We start from the raw sequence: 21172 nt of genomic DNA on the forward strand, positions 1-21172 counted from the left end.
AGACACTCACCCTCCAGTGGGAGCCCAGCACAGGTCCCTCTCAAACACTGGTATTTCAGAATGGTGGGTGCAGCCCATCAGCAGCCGATAAATGTAGGTTCTTGACAGCGCAGAGAAACGTGCATGGAAACTGTTGGTCACTCGATAGGCACTCAAGATGCTGTTATGACAGAAGAGAGTGAGAGAGACAGGAATGCCATGAACTAGTTCAAAAACTTGTGCTGGTCTCCATACAGGTGGAATGAAAACATGCAATGGATTCTTTACTCATGCTGTGTTCTAAACCCACACACTTCCTAGCAATTTCACTGTTGGAACTCTCAGCATCCTGACCCAACCTTCCAGCCAATGATCAACTTTGGCTGCCATCGGTTTTCTCTTCAGCTGTATGCTGTGTTCTGGTTCCTGCTCTCGGGGATGGCACCATTAAGGAGCCTGCATTATTCCCACAGGCAGCTGGGTGCAAAGGCACACGTGCACGTACATGTTTGAAATATTCATGTGCATGTACAAATGTGAATCACTTGAGGGAAAGTTTTGCAAAAACAAACAAGCAAGACAATGTTTGAGGTTTCCTGAGATCCTCAGGATGAAATGTATCTCACATATGGAGAATATTATGCTGTGCTAGCTCATGACCCACTTTCCAGTGGCTGCTGCAAATGTCAAATGTGTTTTTCACAAAAACTCTTACCAGTTCTTTTGTGGTATCCCTATTATGCTAGGAAAATGGAGAAAATAGCCATTATTCCTCCTTTTACCAAAGCAGCTGTAGAAATTCCCTTTGGATTTTTTCATCCGCTACCTTCTTTAGCAGGAAAACCAAAAGGAGAGGGCTGGTCTCCTTTGAGCCCTGTAAGAAAAATTTTCCTTTCCAGTGCCTCTTACCCAGACATGCTGATGGCCAAGGTAACATTTTTTCAGAGATCTAACTGAATACACAGCCATAAAGGGACTTTCTCCATGGAATTTGACAGGCACACAAATACTCTGTCCCTGCTCAAGGCTCGCCAACAAGAAACTAGCTATTGCAGCATCATTCTCAAGTTGATGAGCTCTTCCAGACTATTCTCTTGGCTCACAACTGCCCTCATGCAGCTGTGAAACACTGACTCAAAGGACAGAGTGTGTTTGTGCTTGCCTTCAAAGGCATGCTGGCCGTACCCAGAGCCCTCAAGTCCGCAGGACAGCATCAACTGAGGTGGAAGAGATGCAATGTGGATGATAAAACCAGATGTCCCAACCACAACAACCATCAAGAAAGGCTTTCAGTGCACTATTTTCATGGTGATTTTTTTTTTCTTCAGCTTTTGTGTCACCTATAATAAGCAACAGAAAACAGCCACCTTCCTGTTTTGCTGGTCAGACTCGTCACAAAGGCAGATCTGTGGCTCCACTTTTTCTGGATTGATCCAGTTCTAATAGATAAACTGGTAAGAAGAGGGAAGAAACCCAGCAGATTTAATGAGCCTGTAAGAGAGGTCTCATAGCCTGGGCCGCCTTATTTTTCCTGATACTCACGAAGCACTTTCTTGAACAAGCATCCACCTGCAAATACTAGAATACAATCAGACTCTAAGGCTTCCTATCTGTTTCACCTTAGCCTTGCTGCATCCACAAGAAGGGCTGCTGTCACTCTCTGTGTGTAGACAGACAGGACTTTGCACTGAAAACCATACAAGAATAAGCCCAAGCCCTCTTGCAGAGCCATGACCCCAGATAAGAGCATGAAGGACCACCCCATGACAGATACCTGCATACCCAACGCAGCACTCTGTGCTCACTCCTAAAGGCAGCCACGCAGTTCATTGCAGCAGATGGAAACAGTTGAAAGTAGGTCACTTCCCTACCACCTCCCCCCACAACCTCCAAGATTTTGCCACGGCAATGAAAATAAAGGAGCATCCCACCTAGACTGCTTCTGCCTGGATACAGCAGGACGGGTATCCCCCCATTTCACACATGCAGATGATGGCTGTAGGGAATGGCTAAGCCCACTCATTTTCCATTGGCACTGGGCAGTTAACTCAAGAAGCAGCTTGCAAGGCTGCTGAAGGCTCCTACTGCCTTCTATAAAAGCAACTGGGAAGAAATGCCTGGTGTCCCTAAGTGAGGGATGGCTTAGTAGACAGGAGGTTGCAAAGGTTGGCAGAGGGGAAACAAACTTCTCTCAGGCAAGGGAGAAAGCAGAGCTTTCCTGTATTTCTGCACATCCCCAGAGCACTACAGCTGATTTGAAGGTGGCAGTTTTTGCTGGATTTTATTTTCCCATTGCCCAGAGCTGTGGTTTGTCATCATCCTGCTGGGAGCATCCAGCAAAGAGGCGCTGTCTCAGAGGTATTCTCTCGCTGCAGACACTGCTTTAGAGGATGCCTGTCATCAGAAAGTCGTTTTCCTTCTGTCATGTGCCCCTCTGGTTTTGGAGCTTTGTAAATGGAGGAGAAAGGATGCAAAGCAGCCAAAAAATTTGATACCGTTTGGGACCTAATAATAGAGAAAGCTATTTATTTACTTTTAAAAGGTTGGTGCTGCAGGGAGTTTTGTCAGCCTAAGCGCCTCTGGCTCACACCTCTTCACTGCAAAGGCTCAGACCACAGAAGAAGAAATCAAAGCTGAGCCACAGCCTCTGCAAAGATTTGCAATAACAAGCCAGAAGGCTGCTTCACTGCTATGAACTCCCATCAGAAATGCAAACTACATCCTCCAGGCCTGCAATGGAGTTTGAACCCAGGACCTCCAGCGTCTTCTAAACACAGTAATATAATTAAGTATTCCATTTATTTTCCTCTGTCTACACATCTCCACAAGCATTTCATCTCCCTTGAGCTTCTCCTGTTAACACTTAAGTGATTTTTATTAAATAACCATTCCTATTATAAACTCCCATAGAACAATTCTTTCAGAAAAGCCCATTCATACTCAGATGATTCTTCACTGCAGACAGCCTTTCTTGCCTCTTCTGGTAGATGCAATTGCTATCTTGGGCTCTTTCTAGTTGGGAATCTTATTCCACCAGTTCTTCAAACATACTACATTTCAAGCCTTGTTAACGTCTCCTTTTTTACAAGGCTGCTGGTAAATAAAGACTGAGAGCATTCTTCAGCTTTTTGGCAGTGTAACCTTCACCAAATTGGTGGAAACCAATCAGCAGGAGGTGGGATGAATCCCAGATCTGCCTTGTTGCCACCCAGACATGGAGTACTTACCAAACTGGAACCAGAAATAGAAGGCAAGAATCTACTTTACCACTCTATCCCTACTTACATGATAGCAAAGTCCTCCTCAAGTTACCCATCTGCAGAATACACTCTGATCTTTGCAGACGAGATCCTTTCAAAAATGCTTTGCAAATGTAAAAGACAGATCATTTCCTAGAAGAGACCCATCATGCAGCAAAGCTACAAAGAAGATCATTATTGCTAATGATACAGCCAGCCAGTTTGGAATCTGGTCTCCTTTTCAAGCTCTATCAACAACGAGTTCTCACAAAGATATCTCTCTCCATCACCCCCTGCTTGCAACCACATGAAAGTGCTGGGTTTTCTATCCAGCATTAGGAGGGAATTCTTGGCAAAGTAATATTTAGAGAGGGAGGGGTTGGCTGCTGATCCATTTAGACTCATGCCTGTCACCAAGCTCCTTAATGGAAAGCAGCTGAGCCCTTTTGCAAAGGGTTCAGATTAAGGGAAGAGGGAGAAGTAGAGCTGACTGCATCCTGGTAAACTCAGAGTGTCTAATGATGAGGACTGTGGTCAGGCACGCAGCTAAGGCCAGTGAGCACTCCCAACAGCACAGGGCACAGCTTCAGCCAACTCACAGTCTCTCTTCACTTTACACAGCATCTGGGACCTGCACAAAGGACCTCCTGGGAGAAAAAGAAACATCACCATTCAGATCTCCCTGCTCAGCCACCAAACTGTTTGGGTTCCTGCAGGTCTAGAGCTGGGTTCACTGTTCCCCAGGCCATGGAGAATTGGAGTCCTCCCTTGCAAAATGAAGGGCAGATTCAGGCATGATGTCAGCCCTCAAATCCCAGGCCTTGCTGCGTCGGCATTTGGGTCAGGCCCTGTTTCACAAAGAGGAGATTAGAAAATAAAGCAGACTGGGTGAAGTGGGAAGGGGGAGGGTGCTGTATAGTCAGGCTGCTATTCTTACAAAAATCCCTTCATTGGGTGGCGAGGGATTTGCTTTTTTGTCCTGGGTTCTTCCTCTGGCATGGGGAATTTGCCTCCATAATCTTCCTTTATGCTCGTGCCACCAGACTGCAGTAACATGAAAGAGAGCAATTGGGTCCCCTGAATAATCACCAATTGGCCTCTTGCATCCAACTTCTGTTGCTCATCCCAACACCTCCTACAAATCAGCCATCTTCTTGTACAACACACTGAGGAGCCCTGGCACACTGCTTGTTAGGGTGCTGCCCAGAGAGCCACGTCTGAGTGCAACTGATGCTGCACAGACACGGACAGTCTGCGCCTTCAACTGCTTTTAGTTCATACAAAGACAAAGTAACATGAGAAAGAGTAGAGAGCAGCTCTCTAGTCATTCACATGACTACATTTACAACTGTACAGGACAAAAAGGACTGTTTATCAACCACACTGAGCTAAATCAATCCGATTTTGTGACAGCAAGATTGAACTGGAGTTCTTGATGCAACTTCTCTGAATCACAACATGAGGTAGCCTTGGTGTAGCTGGGAAGGGAAGAGTGGACTCTGCTAACACTAGCAGCCATTTTATTTCATGGGTGAAGAGGGGAGATCATTGCTACATCTCTCCCCTTTCTCAAACAAGAAGAAAATAAAGGATTTTGACTTGCCACCAACTCACCGGATTGGCTCGGGCTTCAAGTGGTGATTCAGACAACCAACTAGCATTCTCTCTTGAAAAGCTGGCTTCCCTGGTGCCCTCTGGATGTCAAAGTGAGCAGAGTTGCAGAGCGCGTGGACACCGCTGTCGGTCCGGCTGGAGATGTGGAACTTGATGGGAACAACGGGTTTTAGGTTCTGTGCTGCCTTCTGCAATCCAACATGAGACAGAACCATGAAAAGGAAACTCAGAGCTCTCTAGGAAACAATGCCCTCCTCCTTGCTCAATACATCGTGCCTCCTTGCTGTTTCCAGAGAAGTAATAGGGAGTTTTACTGTGAGCTGAAGAGATGGATGGAGGTGGGCTGTTGACTTCTGCTAGTACTATTTGGCTTCTCACCTTCTGTCCCAGAATCATTTTAAAGGGAACATCCAATGTGCCACGTCAGCTTAAAACATACATATGAAACATATATAAAATATATAAAACATATATAAAACAAAGTGACAAATATTTGCCTCCCTGTCCTTTGCATTACTGGGCAGAAGTAAAGAGAACAGAGAATCCCTGATTTAAATCCAGACACAACCCCTGCATCTGACCGCCAAGAACTGCATTCAAGCTGCATCAGAAGCAGGTAACAGCAGCACAGTGCATGCTCTTAGCTCCAGAACTCAGACAGAAACAGCACACAGGGATGTCAGAGTGACTTTACAGCTACGAGGCCTGATGGAGCTCAGGCTGCAGCCTTTTGTTCCATTGCAGGCCAAAATGATGTCAAATACAGCAGCTTATTGCTGCTGGCAGATTTTTTTTCCCATCCACAACAGGAGCAGGGCTACAGAGGGCAACGTGCTTCCATCAGTTGCTCAGAACAGAGGAGGAGTCGGGGGACCAGAGGAGAAGTAGCACAGCACTGGTGTAATGCATTCATTGGTCCCACTGAGAAACAGCTCAGAGAACCAAGGCACAGCTCTAATAAGACACAGCATTGGAGGAGCTGATGCTGAGCCATCCCAGCAGGTGTAAATAATCACAGGGAGGGAGAGGGATGTTAACAGAGATAATTAGATGCTACATATATAAGGGTCTCAGATCAGTCCACATTTAGCAAAGCCTGGATGAACTCTGGTAAGGGGCAAAGGCAAACTCTGCTTGGGATTCTAGTAACTTACTAAAGCAATGTTAATACCACAGTAGGTCTTCTGTACAGTAGGGTTTAGAAGTAGGTAACTGTACCTGCAACATACAGTTTTTGTCTTTGTGAGGACAGGCCCTCAATGTGATGTTTTATGGTGTATGAATGAAGTATATCTGAACAACTGAAGGAGAAAAAAAAAGCAGGAAACCAGCTGAATGACTGGAAATTTCCTTCTCTCTCTCTCATCTTCCCTCCCGAGTGGTGAACCCAGTAGTGGTCTTTATTACATTTCAATCTGGTACCAAGAGTCAATAAAGCTTGAATTGCTGACTCACAAATGCCTTCCAGATTCCTACAACTTGAGCAGACAGGATTCTGGGCTCTCAGAAGCATATCATTATAAAGCACAGAAAGGCAAGAAAAAATGTAACTGAGCTGCAGGGGAAGGCTTAGGAAACAGAACAGAAATGACCCTAGACTTCTCCCCTTCCTAATCCTTCTATTTGGACTTCACATATGGTTATAATTAACAACAAAAATCTTTATTTATCACCCTTAAGCAGAGAGAAGCAGACAGAAATGAAGTAAGTTTTATGCAGCAGACCATGTCTCGTGCCTCGACGCTTCGTCTTTAAGCAGAAGCCGTGTTTTAAGAGAAAAAAATCTGCAAATATATATTTGTATTTTGCAGCCTCCTCTCTTTCTCCAGCCTTTTGCCAGGCACAAATCAGCCAGTGTGAGCACAGCTGAGTGGAACAGAGGGAGAGAGGGCAGGAGAGAACATCGTCCTTTCTTGCTATGGAGAAGTTTGGATACTGCACTCCTGCGGATCCCCACACTGCATTCTATTTCACACCCCACCTCTGAACAAAGCTGGAGAATAGGAACACTGAAAAGTTGGGGTTTCTTGTCTGCCAAAAGGGTTAAGCTGTTTTGGAGAGCAGACTGGAGAGGAAGAGAGGGTCGAAGGCTCCAAGGCAAACCTGATTGCTTCCCTGCTCAAGCCACTGAATCCACAGAAGTAAAGGAGCGAATGACAGGTCCACCAAAGCTGTATTTTCACAGCTGCCTTTCTGCAGCACGCTTACCTCCCAGGCACAGCTCTCTGGAGAGATATTTGTGCTGGGTATGCAAGGAGAAATGTAATCACCATCAACAACAAACCTCAGCCTGTGAATGCTGAAAGCTTCATCTGGGGGCTCTCCCCCCAGCCCAGCAGGCATGCAGCTGATAATAGAGTCCACTACCAACTGCTGCCTCCATTTAAATATTTAAATTAAATATTCCATTTAAAGCCTACCCTAATTAATCTCCTTGCAGAGAGAATTTCTGAACTGCTGAACTTCTTCACGGGCAATTCACTAATGACCCCTTCACCTATGCATATGTCCCATCTCTGCACCATCCAGATGGCCTTTGAGCCTATAGACATCTGTTACCTTCCTCCACTGGTTCCTATATGCTCTAATCCATTAATACAACCCACGCTGATCTGCAAAAAAGATGCATTATTTACATTTAGTAATTGCTTGAATGGCAACCTGCCCTTTCAGAGGAAGGAAGGGAAAAAAAAGAGCCCCTACAAGAAGCAGGCCTTTCATCCAAGGAGCTCCCAAGGCTTTACTGCTGTTAATTCTGACCCTTACACCGTTGGGTGTCATCTATGGATTCCAATGGGGGACAACTGGGACAGTTAGTTAAGCAATTTACCCATGGGTGCTCAGCTAAAAGGAGGAGATAAAGGAATCCAGGAGCTGTGTTCTCTTATGTCCTCAAAGTTCACAGGTCTCTGCTTCCTTCTTTAGGCCACACAGCGTGCCAGCATTCTGCTTGGCAGGTTACAAACACCAGATCCTTGACTCAACATGTGCTGGAGGTGCCTTCACTGAGACAGATCTCACTCATTTTCATGATGTCTTTACTTCTAGAGTCACAGTTGTTCCAGACATTCATATTTTTGGAGCAGCAACCAGAATCCCTGGGTGTTTCTCTATGCTTCTAATACTCTCCCTACCAGTAAAGCAGAGGAAAGCATTACTTGCATTTAGTAGGTCTGTGCTGCTAACAGGTTTTGTTCACTAAACACTTCCATATTTTGAATCCCACTGAAATTTCCACTGTTGTGTGCCAGAGCGATATGAATCCACGCTCCAGGTTTCTCTTATTACTCACAGCCCTGTTCTCTTTTCCCTCTGTACAAATGTTGGAGAGGCAAGATGAAGAACAGGCCTGTCAGTGCACACCGGCTATGTCTGGGAAGCAAAAATTCATCCACGTATCTCCCTGAAGTCTCAATAAAAAATGCTCAAGATGCTCAGCCACAAAAGACCCCTGCAGAGCAGCTGGGAGCTACAGAAGGAACCTGTCAAGTCAATTGTAGATGGTTAGGTTCAAGAGAGAAATGTGCAGTAGGAGTTATTTTGGAAAGGTGTCTATTGCTCTTCCACAGCAGCTGGATTGCTTATTGGTGCTGTCATTGGAAGACACCTCCAATGGCATCAGATGCATAGATACAAGGGTTTGCATTGCACTGCTGGAGATGGTGCACAATTTGCAAAGTGCTGTGTTCTAATAAATAATAATGCAGGAGCTTCTGGTTGCAACCTTGCTGACTCAGTGGGCATTATGTCAACTGAAACTAATTAAGAATCTAACTCCTTCCCAGAGAAAGAGAGAAAAGCCGTAGAGAAAACAAGGAAGAAAAAGATGAGAAAGCAGCTTCTGCTGGAAAAGAGGGTTTCTAAAGCAACCTCCCAGGCTGCTAGAATGATTATCCAAACAGGTGATGAAGTTAACAGTTCTCTGGGTCAATTTTCCCTTTGTTCCTTGTATGGGGACTGTTGAGTCATGGCCTGAATCACTGATAGAGCACCTGAAGAAAGGACCGGGTCAGCCCTGGCAGCACAGGTGAAGGCAATTCAACAGTGTGATCAGAAGGGTTGGAGCCTGGCTGCACCTCACCTAAGCTTCATTTAAGGGCTGACTGCCATGGGGGAAGGAGCTCTGGTTGGAGATCCCTCCCTTGTGGAGTTTTCCCTGCAGGCCTAGGTCTTCATAGATGGGTGAGTCCTTTTCTTTTGTAATACCATTCCATTCATGTCAGTTCCTTTGCTATTGTGCTCCTGTATTGCTCTTCCGCTGCATTAATCTTTCTGATTGTAGCATTACTGTTTTGTTGTTTTTTCCTGGAGGAAAGAAGCTGTACCAAAGCTGTTTTGCGTAGCACAGAGTTTGTCTGTCTTCTCCTTCTCCCTCTCTTTCTTTCATGAGGAATAATACCTGGACTTAGCACAAAGCTACAGAGCTTCATGCAGGAAGATTAGTTTTAGACACAGTTATCTAGCACAGTGAGAAACAACATGCTCAGGAGGTGGTTCAAACCAAATATGAAAGGGATCTTAATTCTTTAGATCCTACCAGGCCTTGCATTTGGTGCCTGGTAGCACAAATAAGAGCTATTTACTTCAGCAAAAGGTGCTACACGGGATTCTCATTTTCAGGAGGGACATTTGTAAGAATTCAGACTAGAGTGCAGAGTCCTACAGCACATACAAGTTTCTCCTCGTTGGAAGGAGCCAAGTCAGCAGTCTCAAACATCCCAATTTGGGAAAGCAAGGTCTGGAATTCTGGCTTGGACTCATCACTAGCAAGCTGGGCTTCCAAGTATTTCAAGACAAATAGATTGTCTCCAAGAAGGAAAAGTTTTGTCTGCAAAGCTCATCCCCATCAAATACAAATTAAAAAGCTCCTTCAAATACCTGCATTTGTCACGGAGATAACACAAGTTTCTATTTCTTCCGTGCAGTTCCAAGACTCTGCTATATAGAGAACTGAGAACTACAGAACCATTTGTGTCCTCTGTGATAGATGTGGTGACAAACGGCTGCAGGCAGGCTTCCTGCTCAGCCACAGCTCTACCCTCTCACCTAGAGAGCTGCATGTCCTGCTCCCAAAGCAGCTCATTACACTGCTAAGGCCACCAGCTGTTGATACATGAAGTCTACACTTCACAAGTTATTTGCTTGCCTGTAACTGCAAACAAAACAGATGTCTGAACATAGGAAGAACGGAACAAGGATCTCATTACAGATTTAATCTTGCTCTTCCCTTCACTTGCCTTCCTGGCTTTGGAAATGAGTGTTATGAAGCTGCGCAGAAATGGAGGAAGGAAGATAAATTCCTACAGGCCCCAGAAGTTTCCTATTAAATTTGCTTTAAGACATCCCATGTGGTTCTAATAGCTGCAGCCCTGCTCAGCAGTGCCCAGCATCAATACCACCACATGAAAGCAAAGCACATATCCCAGAACTGGCCAGCGAAATGCTGATACTGTGAAAAGACAACACCGAGCAAGTTTATCTTTTTCCTTCTTTGTCTCTTTTTTTTCCTTTCTTTCCCTTTAATCACCCATCCTACCCATTCCCTTCTTAAAACAAAGTTACTTGGATAATGCAAAACAACTGCTGGGCTCACCCAAAGTCCGGCGCCTGAGGCTGAGACACTGGATGGTTCAGAGCATTTTAGATAAATGAGATAGAAAGTCCTTTGGGGCTCTTCTTTCATGACTTGCACAATATTTATACACTTTCTCCACAATGGTCTCAGGCAAGAAGCCATACAAATACATCCTGAAAACTCCTCTTCAAGCCATAATTCATCGCACTTTCCTTCTGCAGGCTGCAGACAAAGCAAGGATACTCATCCTCACTCAGTCAACACAGGCATGACTGGAAATGCCTTGGCCATGCTCAGAGCTTTTGGGTGGGATATCTCAGCCCAATTCTTCTACCTGCCTACCAGCACCATTCCTAAAGCACTTAGACACTCAGTAAGGCATTTGCATGCTGCTGAATAGTCATGTTCTAAACAATCAGTGTAAAAATAATTATTTGCTCTCTATAATATCCATAGCTAAAAGAGCGTGAGCACAGAAGTTTCATTTTAAGGTCAATATGATTAGCAAAAACGTACCTCCAAATAATTCTGGACTCCAACCCCTGACTGCTTAGCTGAGGTTTGCATGACCCCACTGCAGAGGAAAGCAGATACAGCAGTTACTGAGACGTATCAAGACTGCATTTTCCACCCAATGTCTTGACAGAGAACCCACCAGAAGTTACTTGAGGGCAATCATTGAACTGCTTGCTGCTGAGCAACCTTTTCATACAACTCACAGGGACGTGGCACTGGGAGAACAGACAAGAAAACGGCCACAAGAAACAAAAATCATCATTTAAATGCTACTCTGTGTACCAGCCCTTCAGATGGAGGCTGGTGGGCTGGGAAGATGAAGCAATTTGCCCTGGATGAGAGTATGCAGGTAAAGCAGTTTCAAGCCCCATCTGAAATGCCGTTTGCAGGATCCTTTATTGTGGGCATGTGGATGTGAAAGCTGCGAAGACCCAATTATTGCTGAGCTTCTTTCCCTGCCCTGGGAGTCACAGCCGTTCACAAACAGTTCAGAAGTGCTGAGGGATGTCCTGAGGCCAAGCTTCGGCCCACTCGCAACCACACTGAATAACTGAGGCTGGAGCCCACAAGGAAACGAACTGTACCCTGAAAAATAAGCGTGGCTTTTGGCACGTGACGGTGTTATTCTGCAGAACCCTCGTGTCCATAGGCGTATTGGGGCTGCACAAGTTCTCCCACAGTCTCTTTGTCACGTAAACAAGCACAGCCACCTATGTGGGATGCTTAAGCCTGGGGAAAGCAGTGCAATGGAGCAGCTTGGCTCTGTCTCCAGCAATGCATCCGAGCTGCTCAGAACCCAGAGAGCCAATGCAGCAAATAACACCACCGGCTGTGCTGCCGTCACCAGCCTGCCCTTCTCTCTGTTCTTTCCTGCTTTTACCCAATTTCCGTGCTTCCTGTCCTACCCAATACCACAAAGCACAGCACGCGACCTGTCCCTACCCCAAACCCTCACACACACCCATTTTTACCTATTTTCTCCATGCAACCTCCCGCGGACCTAACAGCGCAGGGCCGACCTCTAACCGCACCTACCTATATTTAGTGCCCCAGTACTGAAAGAACACTAAGTATCGGGTTTGGGGAGAAACCATCTTTGCTGCGCTACGGGCTCGGAGGCGGAGCGGGGCCGGCTTCCCCTCAGCGGCCCTCCCAGCACCGCCCGCTTCCGCTGCGCGGCCATGGCTGCGCCGTGCGTGAAGGGCCGGAGGCGAGGGGCTGCAGCAGCCGAATCCGAGCTTCGTGGATTTCAGCTTTGGAAGGGAAGGCGACTCGCAGTCCCTGCTGCAACACCGCCGTGTCGTCGTCGGTGCTGGAGGAGCAAAGGGAAAACGCGTTGATTTGATGGAAGCAGGTGGAACAGAAGCCAGCAGAGGTCACCTTGCCCATTCTGCACTGATGGGCTGAGCTGAGCCTTCCGTGTCCCTCAGAACCCTCTACCATTTTAATGTTCAATCGTGTCAGGCTGCTACATGCACACCATCCTTCCAAAGCACAGCAGACAAGTGAATCACAGAATGAGAGAATGCCCAGGGTTGGAACTCCTGCCCTCTGCAAACCCCTTGCCACACGCAGGGCCACCAACCCCCACATTTCACACCAGCCCAGGCTGCCCAGGGCCCCATCCAACCTGGCCTTGAACACCTCCAGGGATGGACGGGGCATCCACAGCCTCTCTGGGCAGCTGTTCCAGCACCTTGCCACTCTCACAGCAAAGAACTTCCCCCTGATATCCAACCTAAACCTTCCCTCCCTCAGCTTAAAACCATTTCCCCTTGTCCTGCTGTTATCTACCCTTTCAAAGAGTTGACTCTTCTGCTTATAGGCTCCCTTTAGGTACTGAGAGGTTGCAAATGGAGCAGGGCTGAGTCCTCAGACAGAGCCAGAGCCTAGCCCGGAGGCAGATCATAGCAGCAGTCAGTGTGGACGTGGCATGGAGCATCTTCCTCCCCCTGGGGTTGTCCTGGATCTGTCCGTGGCTGAAGTGATGCCTTGATATGCTGTGACATTGAGGCACCCCTGACCCTGGTGTTGCAGTGAGCTGTGGGTTTAGTTCAGGTCCTTGTTAAACAGAAAGCATTTGGGTAGAGATTTACATCAGGGCACTTCTCAGTCTTAAATTCAGCGATTGGTGTGGTCTGTGCAGTTCTGCCTGTGGTGAGTGATGGGTGGAGGATCCAAACGAAGCTCGCTGTAATTAGTCTCATTTATCTGTGCCACATCACACTGCTGTGTCCGGTATCTGTTCCCATGGTCCTGCAGGCCCAGATGTCCTTCCTTGAGTGATTACATTGGCTTCGGTGGAGTTACTGCAGATTTACTGCATGGCTGATGGCAGCAGCAAATCCACTGTGTATGGAAAATTAAAAACTAGATTAAGCAGTAACAGGATTGATGCCAATCCTTTTGACACTAATGGCAGGGAATTGCTGCGTGCCTCCTCTACAGGTCGATTTTTTTCTCAGCTGTGGCCACAACCCCGTGGCAACCCGAAGGTTGGGCTGTGCTTCCAGCGGCTGAATTAATGCAGAGACCTGAGGGGATGGTCAGGATCTGAATCATAGAATCACAGGATGGCTGGGGTTGGAAGAGGCCTTAAAGCCCGCAATCCCAACCCCTGCTGTGGGCCGGATGCTGGATGGACTCCATCCAGCCTGGGCTTGGGCATCACCAGAGATGAGGCACTACGCCGCTCTGGGCAGCAGTACCAGGGCCTCACTGCTCTCTCAGTAAACAATTTCTTCCTAACATCCAACCTCAATCTTTCCTCTTTCAGTTTAAAGCCATTCCCTATCTCTATCAAACCAGGCACCCAGGTGCTTTATCAAGCTCCCGTCGACTAACTAGAAGGCTCAGTGAGGTCTCAAAGCCTTGTGCGGGAAAACCGGGGGCACTCTCATTCTATAATAACTGGGAGCATCTGCAGTTGAGCTCCCCGCCCCGTGCCTCCAGCCGGTCCCTGCCCTGCCCTGCCCGCCGGGCGGTGGTGGGGGCGGGCGCAGCGCCGTGCCGTGCCGCGCCTCGCTGCGCCGCCGCCGGGCGCTGCGCTTCCTCCGCTGAGCTCCGAACCGCGAGGATGACGGTGGAGTTTGAGGAGTGCATCAAGGATTCGCCCCGGTTCCGGTAAGCGCCGAGACCCTCGCTCTGATGACAATAATAATAATAATAATAATAACGAGCGGAAGGGCTGCGTGGATAGGGGGAGAGGTGGGAAGCAGCTACCGGCCCCGTGCGGTGGGGATGCGGTGCCGGCAACCCGCTCGGGACGTTCGGCTCAAGGCTCATCCCAACCCGCTCCATAGCGCGGGGGAACCGGCATCGTCTCCCGGAGCTGCTGGATGTGCTGCCACCGCTCCCGAAGCCCGTGCTCAGAAACACGGCGTTTTCCACTCGCTGGCATCGCCGTCTCTCGGAGGGTGGATTCTTTTTTTATTTAGCAGTCTTGAAGGAATCCGAGCTCTGATAACAAAGACTCCGTCGTGGCTGTGCTGCTGTTGAAATCGGGCCTCTGAGCGCTGCTCGGGGCTGGTGAGGAGTCCCTGAGCCCGGTGCGGATGCTCGTTGTGCCTGCAGCACCACGGCTGGGTGTCTGGGTGCTGTGGGATGTCCTGGTGCTCGAATGGAAAGATTGGAGCTTCCACAGCTGGCGATCGCCTGCTGCATTCACACTGTGCTTGGATGGGGACAGAAGGAAGCAGACAATAGCCTGCAGGAGCAAGTTGGTTGGAAATACGTGCAGGGGGACGGTTACCAAGGGGCTCTCCATCCCAGCAGGCATTTCTCATTGCTCCTCAAACGTTTTTGTTTATTAAATGGGATACTTTGCATTTTCCCCCACGTGTGTTTGGAAAGATTTTCTCAGAATAGAAGCTTGGTACAAAAGGCTGCAGTGGTCTGCTGTTGTGGCTGCTCTGAACGGTTGTCATGCTGTGTATGCATTCATGTGGCTGCGTACAGCTGCAGGTAACATAAAAACTCCAGGCAAGTGCACCCTGTGGGTGCTGCAGCCCAGGTCTGGGGATCCCCAGGGCTGTGGGGAGGGTCCTCCTCCACACCTTGCAGCTGTAATTGCACGGTGAGATCCTGCTCTTACTTGTTTCGGGGCTGTTTCTGGCTTGGCATGGGCAGCACCCCGTGAGACGGTGGGCTGCTCCTGTTTGCGTGCCTGGAATCACAGGAGTTTTTTATCAGGAAAAGTTAGATATGCAGGCAGGCGGGCAGAAGGTACGAACCAAAGTCCTTAAACCTCTGCTCACTCAGTATCAATTAGAATTTATTCTTTATTTTTTTTTTAACTGTCATTTTATCCTGTGGTGCTGCCGAGCATGTGAACTGCTTGGTGGCATCCGTCCAGAGCAGTGACCTCACTGTCCAGATGTCTCCTTCCACATGGCAGTGACCCTTTTTCCCTCGGTGACGTCAAGATTGATGGAGATGTTTATTTATTTATTTTGCCTTTGGTGTGCGTGGGCTCCGGGCCAAGTTTCTTAGTATGCAGGCAGCATCATTCTGCTCTGTCTGCTCCATCTGTAAAAACAAAACAGCCCTCAGAGTACTGTGCTGGACCTTTATCAAAAGCCAGTTATTTAAGCAGGGAATTATGAACTATTTCCCCAATGGCTAGACGCAGTCTAGAGCAAGAGATTGGGTGAGAGAAGTGAGCCTGGATGATTCAGGAAGGCCGATATGTATTAATGTGAGGGGAATTTGTGACAAAGTACTGACATCTGCAGGGTTGTGGTGAAACCAAAACTGAATGCTGTGTCATAAGTTCAACGGTGAGCCCTGGAGAGAATCAAATCGTTTTCTGTCTGATATACAGAGGGAGAAAAACCAAAACCAATTGCATGAAGGCACACTGTACCAGGCATCCCATAATAAGGCAACCAAACTAGTCTACTTGAGCAATCAAATCCAATTACATGCCAAAGCACCCCGAATCAATACTCAATATGCAGTCAATCCGTCATTGCTTCCTATTTCATAGGGCACAGTTGCTGACCCTTTTTCCCCTCCTTTTGATTTTCGTTACTTAAATGCATTCAGATCTCTTGACTGGCAGATAAACCTTATTTCTGTTGGGCATCTTGTAGAGACACGTATCTTCTGCCTCAGTAAACAAATGCTAATTACCTTGTAAGACCAGTTTTAGCACATTTGAATGCAACCCCAGTGGATGTTGTGGCTTTCATCTCCCTGCCTGCCATGGGAGCCTCCTGTTGGGCCAGCAGCAGCCTGGGAAATCTAGGAACACATTTCTGCTGGTCCTACTCAGAGATCCAGGTGCACTTGGCACCAAGGGACAGATGGGGACATCATCAACTATTGTGGGTGTGAGGAGCAATCAGGAGGACAAGGGCAGAGGAGGAACAAGTTGCTGGGGCTGGTTGCAGAACTTTGTGAGCCATAGAAAACCCCAAATGCCTCTGTGGTAAATCCCACGAGGGAGGGAAATAAGCGGTTATTTCCTTAACTAGCACTGCTGTTGCTCTTAACTAACTTCGTTAATCAGGCTGTGAGCTCAGGGTTCCCAGCAGGCTGAGCCACCTCTGATGCGTGTAGCTCTCATGGCCAGGGAAACTCAGGCATGGAACTGCAGCTCCAAGAGAGATGCAATAAAGCAGTTGTCATCTGCCAGAGGAAGAGGACGTGAAAAGACAAGGACGTTCAGGAAGTGTTTTCTCCCTCAACAGTAAAGTGTTTCAAACAGAATGGGAAGGAATAAAAACACTCAACTCCAACTGATCTTGCTAAGTCTGGTAACAGATTGAATCGGACAAGTTTAAAGCGTGCATAACAACTTCAGATGAGTCCGTGCTGCTTGAGCATGTGGTAGAGAGAAAGATCTTCAGTGCCTTGTGTGACTTTTGGCTATTGTCACCCGGCTCTGCACACCGTTGCCATGCAGTCTGATGTAAGCCAAACTTATTAGCTGAAGTTACTGGAAAGCAAAAGTAAATTATACCCAGAATGGCAAAAGCAAAACTCTTCATTTGTTTAACTAAATCCATTTAACAAAAAGAGCATATGCATTGATTTGAAGCTTACACAAGGCTTCTTATGTAAGCAAGATCCTTGCTACTGATGGTGGTTGCGGGAAGATATGCCCACACAGAGAGCTTCTCTTTGAATCAATGCCTAATGAGTACCATTACCATCACTTGCTGGTTTAGTTGCACGAGTGAGAAGATGTTATCACAAAAGCAGCACGATGCTATCTGTATCAATCATAATTCCTGCCTTTATTTATTCTACTTCTCATCTCTTTATCACTGCGCTTCCAAAGTCACAGGGGCTGAGGTATGCGAAGGAGGAGTCAAAGCAGAGATGTCACAGTGAGTTTCTTCCTCTTCACCCCAGCTGTGAGATGCTCTCCATGCTGCAGCAATCCATCCTGTCCATCCAGTTCCAAGATACCTGTACCTTTCTCAGGTGCTTCACGCATGCACTGAGGCTTCCTTTCCTCTCCTGGCTCACAGCCTCACCTACTCTGCATCATTCTGAAGTGAGCCCAAGGCTAATGCAGAGCCAGATCAGGCAGGTTGGACTTGGGCATGTTTTATGGTGGGGTCCATCCCCAAGTGGCTTGTCCCAGATGTGATTCTGTCACCATATGTGCTTGTGCCATGCCAAGGCCGTGGCTATAACAGCACCACCCAAAGAGGTTTTCTGTGCTGCATTTCAGCTGCTCTTGTGTCAGGCTCGCAGCAGATCATAGCAGGACCCTCGTGTGGTGCAGGCTTTTTTGCTCTGTGGGTGGTAACACAGAAGCATATGGAACGAGCATTCCTTTAATTGCGTTTCCCTGTCATCAAAGGTGCCACGGGAATCCTGAAATATGATTCTATGATTCTAAATGCTTAGGAAAAGCTGCAGTCCAGCTTGTGTTACCATGGGCACGTCTGAAGGTATTTCTTCAATGGAAGTCAAGGAAAATCCCCTGGTATTAGAGACTGCCTGGATGAGAACTCAACTGAGATCTCTGGCTTGGCACTGATGGTGGGATTTGATGCCACATTTTTTGGCAAGTGGTTTCCTGAGGAATTTTGAACTGTGAACTGCATGAGCAGAGTGTCCCGAAGAGCCGGGGATCTGAAGCTAAAGCCCCACAAAGCCATCTCCATGTTCCAAGTCAGTAAGGGACTGTTTGTTGTGGTTGCCAAGACAAAACTGGCCAGATGCAGAAGCTGTGATTTAGCAGTGGATGGTATTAAACTCAGATATGCAATCTCTCAGGCTGCTTGTGAGAGAGAGCTCTTCAGTTCCATGATGTAGCACACTGACAGGGGTAGTTTTGTTGTTTCATAATTTGGCCAATTGACTTTGTTACCGTAATAATGTTCTTGTAGCATGCTTTGTTGTGTAACTGCATGTACCTTGTAAGAAACATTTGCAAACTGAAGTGTTTCTGGTTGTCTGACAGATCAGTATGGGAGTTCAGCAGCTGCTCCTCTCCATGTCCTTTGCTTGCTGGAATGTACATGCCTCCATGGAGATGGAAGTCACCTCTGCAGGCGTGGATAGGCTTCTGACGTGCTTCCCTCTCCCTCACAATCCTGGTTGCCTTGAGATAAGTGTAAGGAAAGAGCTCTTCAGTCCTAACGATTTAGCAGGAGCTGAGCTCTGGACTGTGTTTCCTCAGAGCCTTCCAGAGGGCAACCACAAGGAACCCTAGGCCTTGTCCTTTTGGGAAGGCCAGAAGCCACTGAGAAAGCCTAGATCAGGGTTTTGCAAGTTGCTAGTTGTAGCTGTAACAAGGAATGTGAGAGGGTTGCAAGTTAGTTGACAGAGCTTGCTAAAAGGAGAAAACACAAAAGAGCAATAAGCCTGTGGTAGAAGAGGATAATTAGAGCCAGAGAGATGCTGATGCTGGCTTTTCTGCGCTATTGAAATGCTCTGTGGAAGAGGCAGCCATTTGCTTTGGGCTCTGCCACATGCCTTGCTAATGGTGCTCTGCTGCTTGTCCTGGTTCCATGTGTTGTACTTGGATCCCAGTCCTGGTCCTCGAAGGACTGCTGCTGGGCCAAGGGAGCACATTATCTGTGTCACCAGGGTCATGGCCACCATCAGCCCAGTGCAAAAGTTGCACTGTCAGTAGGGCACTGCAGCTCTGAGCTATCATCACTGGATAAGGAATAAAACACTGTCTTATCTGCTCATGCACTGATCAAGGCACTGTAAATTCTTCTGCAGCTCTTCAGTTAGTGATATCCGTGCTGGGGTATCTTGCAAGTCTGTTTCTTCACTTAACCAGTGTCTTCTGATTTGTGGGGGTGCATATTCTATGCAACATCTCTACTGTTTCTCATCTCTTGTCAGGACAAACTTGCTGAAATGGCCATCCCCATAAAGCCTCAACTCTGAGCCTCCTAACTGCCCTGTCTCTTTAAAACTTGCCTTCATAACACTGAAACTTCAGCTAAAGTATTAATTTTTTGCAGCAGGAAAGCCAGTGCAACTGTGAGGTTTTCTGGCTTCCTAAGCACTGGCTTTGCTGCAAAAAGCAAGCAACTGTTTGTTTTGTAGCTCTGGTTATTCAGGATAAAGAAAAGAGCTCTAAAAACAGACTTCCAGTCCTTGTTTGGTTGAATTTTGGGGACAGTCATCATGTTTCCTTGGAGCCAAGAGTGCTTGCTAGCTTGCAGTTCACCACTGTCAGGTGATCAGGTCTGTATTCTGATTTCAGACACTAACAGTGATTCCTGGCTGCTGTTTCCCAAGTGTTTGCTACACACACAACTCCACCCTTAACAAATGTGCTGCTTGTCTTCTGTAAAGCTTGCTTTAAATGTGGGGGTGGAGGGAAGTAAAAAGGAAGGTAAAAGAGAAGGCAGATTCAGCTCTGTGCTAACACAATGCAGTGCAGACATTTCCTGTGTGGAAAGGAAGAGGAAACGAGCAGAATTTGCTTCCTCTTTGACCAGCAATTGCAGATTTGGAGAGGGAGGAGCAGGCATCCTGGCCAGCACAGAAAGTTGGGGTTTGTGCCTGCCAGGAGCTTTCTAATTGTTTCTTCCTCTTCTCTGAGGCATTGTTGAGCCTGCCCTGTTAAGATCCTGGAAGGAAGGCATGGAACTGGAGCTACAGCACCGTCTGTGTGTTGGAGCTCTAGGGAGCTTGGTGTCCCAGGCCAAGGGGTTGGAGGCCCTGGGAGCTGTGTGTACCTTCTAGGAGATGCATTGCATCCCTACCCCAGAGGACAGAGAGCAGAGCTGGGTTCCTGGATAGTTATTCCTGTGCAAAGAGTCTTCCTGTTTGTTTCTGAACCTGAAAGCTGCCTGGAACAGATAACCCCAAACCTATTTTGCAATGGCTGCAAGGGAGGTGCTGGATGGTGGAGCAACTGGCTCTGCCACTCATCCCATGTGTATGCACAGAGCCTGGGCGTGCGTGCATCTGCCCTGACAAACCAGGTGAGACAGCGGCAGCACAGGTCACAGAAGCAGTGAGTAAGCAGCACGTGTTGCTGCAGGAGCTCATTGCTGCTCATTGCTGCTCTGAGCCGCTCCTCCCAGAGGAGAAAATAAGGCCACAGGTAATGGCCCTACTCAAGCCTCGTGGCAAAACGTTCTGGTCTTTTCACTCAGTGGAATACATGTTTAAGTTTACTGGTGAAGGTTTGTTTTAAAACAGCGCATGGAGGGATTTTGTTTTTGCACGTTGCTGTCTCCTTTTGCAAAGAAAGGAATTCAGCACAGAGCTTGATTTATAGGAAGGGAGAAAGGACCAGGAAAGAAGCAATGGAAAGGTTGTGTGTGTTCTCAACAGCTCATGTCAACCCACTGGACACAAGGCCAGCCAGCCTCAGTAAGATCCATTTACAGCAGCGTGCCCACACACGTACTGCATTCTTGTCTTGCTTTTGTTATCTACAAAGCTGTTCACTTTGCTTGTATGTGAGGTCTCTTCAGGGGGCAGAGAGCATTCTGTTGCTCTGATTGAGTTAAGCATCACTTATTTCTGGGGAATAACACAGACAGACAGTGACTGGGAGTGGAAATAGATTGGATATAGCATGGGCCGTGTGGTAGGGAATGGCTCAAAAGGGAAGCAGTAGATTCATTACAGTGGATTAAAGCAGTGATGTCAGAACTCATGGGTGGCACATCACAGAGTGAAGTGCTCATTCATTCCTTAAATAAGCAGAAAGTGGCACAGCCTAAACAGATTATATAATATCAGAGAGTGAGATAATCCCTCCCCTGCATACCCAGTCTGCTTCATCACACTGTAGCGAGGCTTAATGGTT

The 21172-nt window shown here is 47.4% G+C and overlaps 2 protein-coding genes across 8 annotated transcripts in view; one reads left to right on the forward strand and one right to left on the reverse strand.

Annotated features, from left to right (window-relative positions):
* PUSL1 (pseudouridine synthase like 1) overlaps positions 1–13810 on the reverse strand; it is a 30819-nt gene extending 17009 nt beyond the window's left edge. For 2 of the 3 annotated variants that reach the window (XM_048967995.1, XM_048967994.1), the window contains exons 1-4: positions 11959–13810; positions 10924–10981; positions 4833–5020; positions 11–160 (exon numbers count right to left, since the gene is read on the reverse strand). In XM_048967995.1, coding sequence (XP_048823952.1) covers positions 11–160; positions 4833–5020; positions 10924–10981; positions 11959–12017 — 455 coding nt within the window. In that variant the 5' untranslated portion in view covers positions 12018–13810. Of the gene's footprint in view, positions 1–10; positions 161–4832; positions 5021–10923; positions 10982–11894 lie in introns of all 3 variants that reach the window. The other variant, XM_048967996.1, reaches the window with a different exon arrangement.
* The window catches only part of ACAP3 (ArfGAP with coiled-coil, ankyrin repeat and PH domains 3), a 72997-nt gene continuing 60783 nt past the window's right edge, over positions 8959–21172 (forward strand). For 4 of the 5 annotated variants that reach the window (XM_048967976.1, XM_048967978.1, XM_048967979.1 and 1 more), the window contains exon 1: positions 13913–14046. In XM_048967976.1, coding sequence (XP_048823933.1) covers positions 14000–14046 — 47 coding nt within the window. In that variant the 5' untranslated portion in view covers positions 13913–13999. Of the gene's footprint in view, positions 9015–13912; positions 14047–21172 lie in introns of those variants that run through there. The other variant, XM_048967981.1, reaches the window with a different exon arrangement.

Source organism: Lagopus muta, chromosome 21 (assembly GCF_023343835.1).
Source record: "Lagopus muta isolate bLagMut1 chromosome 21, bLagMut1 primary, whole genome shotgun sequence".
Lineage (NCBI taxonomy): Eukaryota > Metazoa > Chordata > Aves > Galliformes > Phasianidae > Lagopus > Lagopus muta.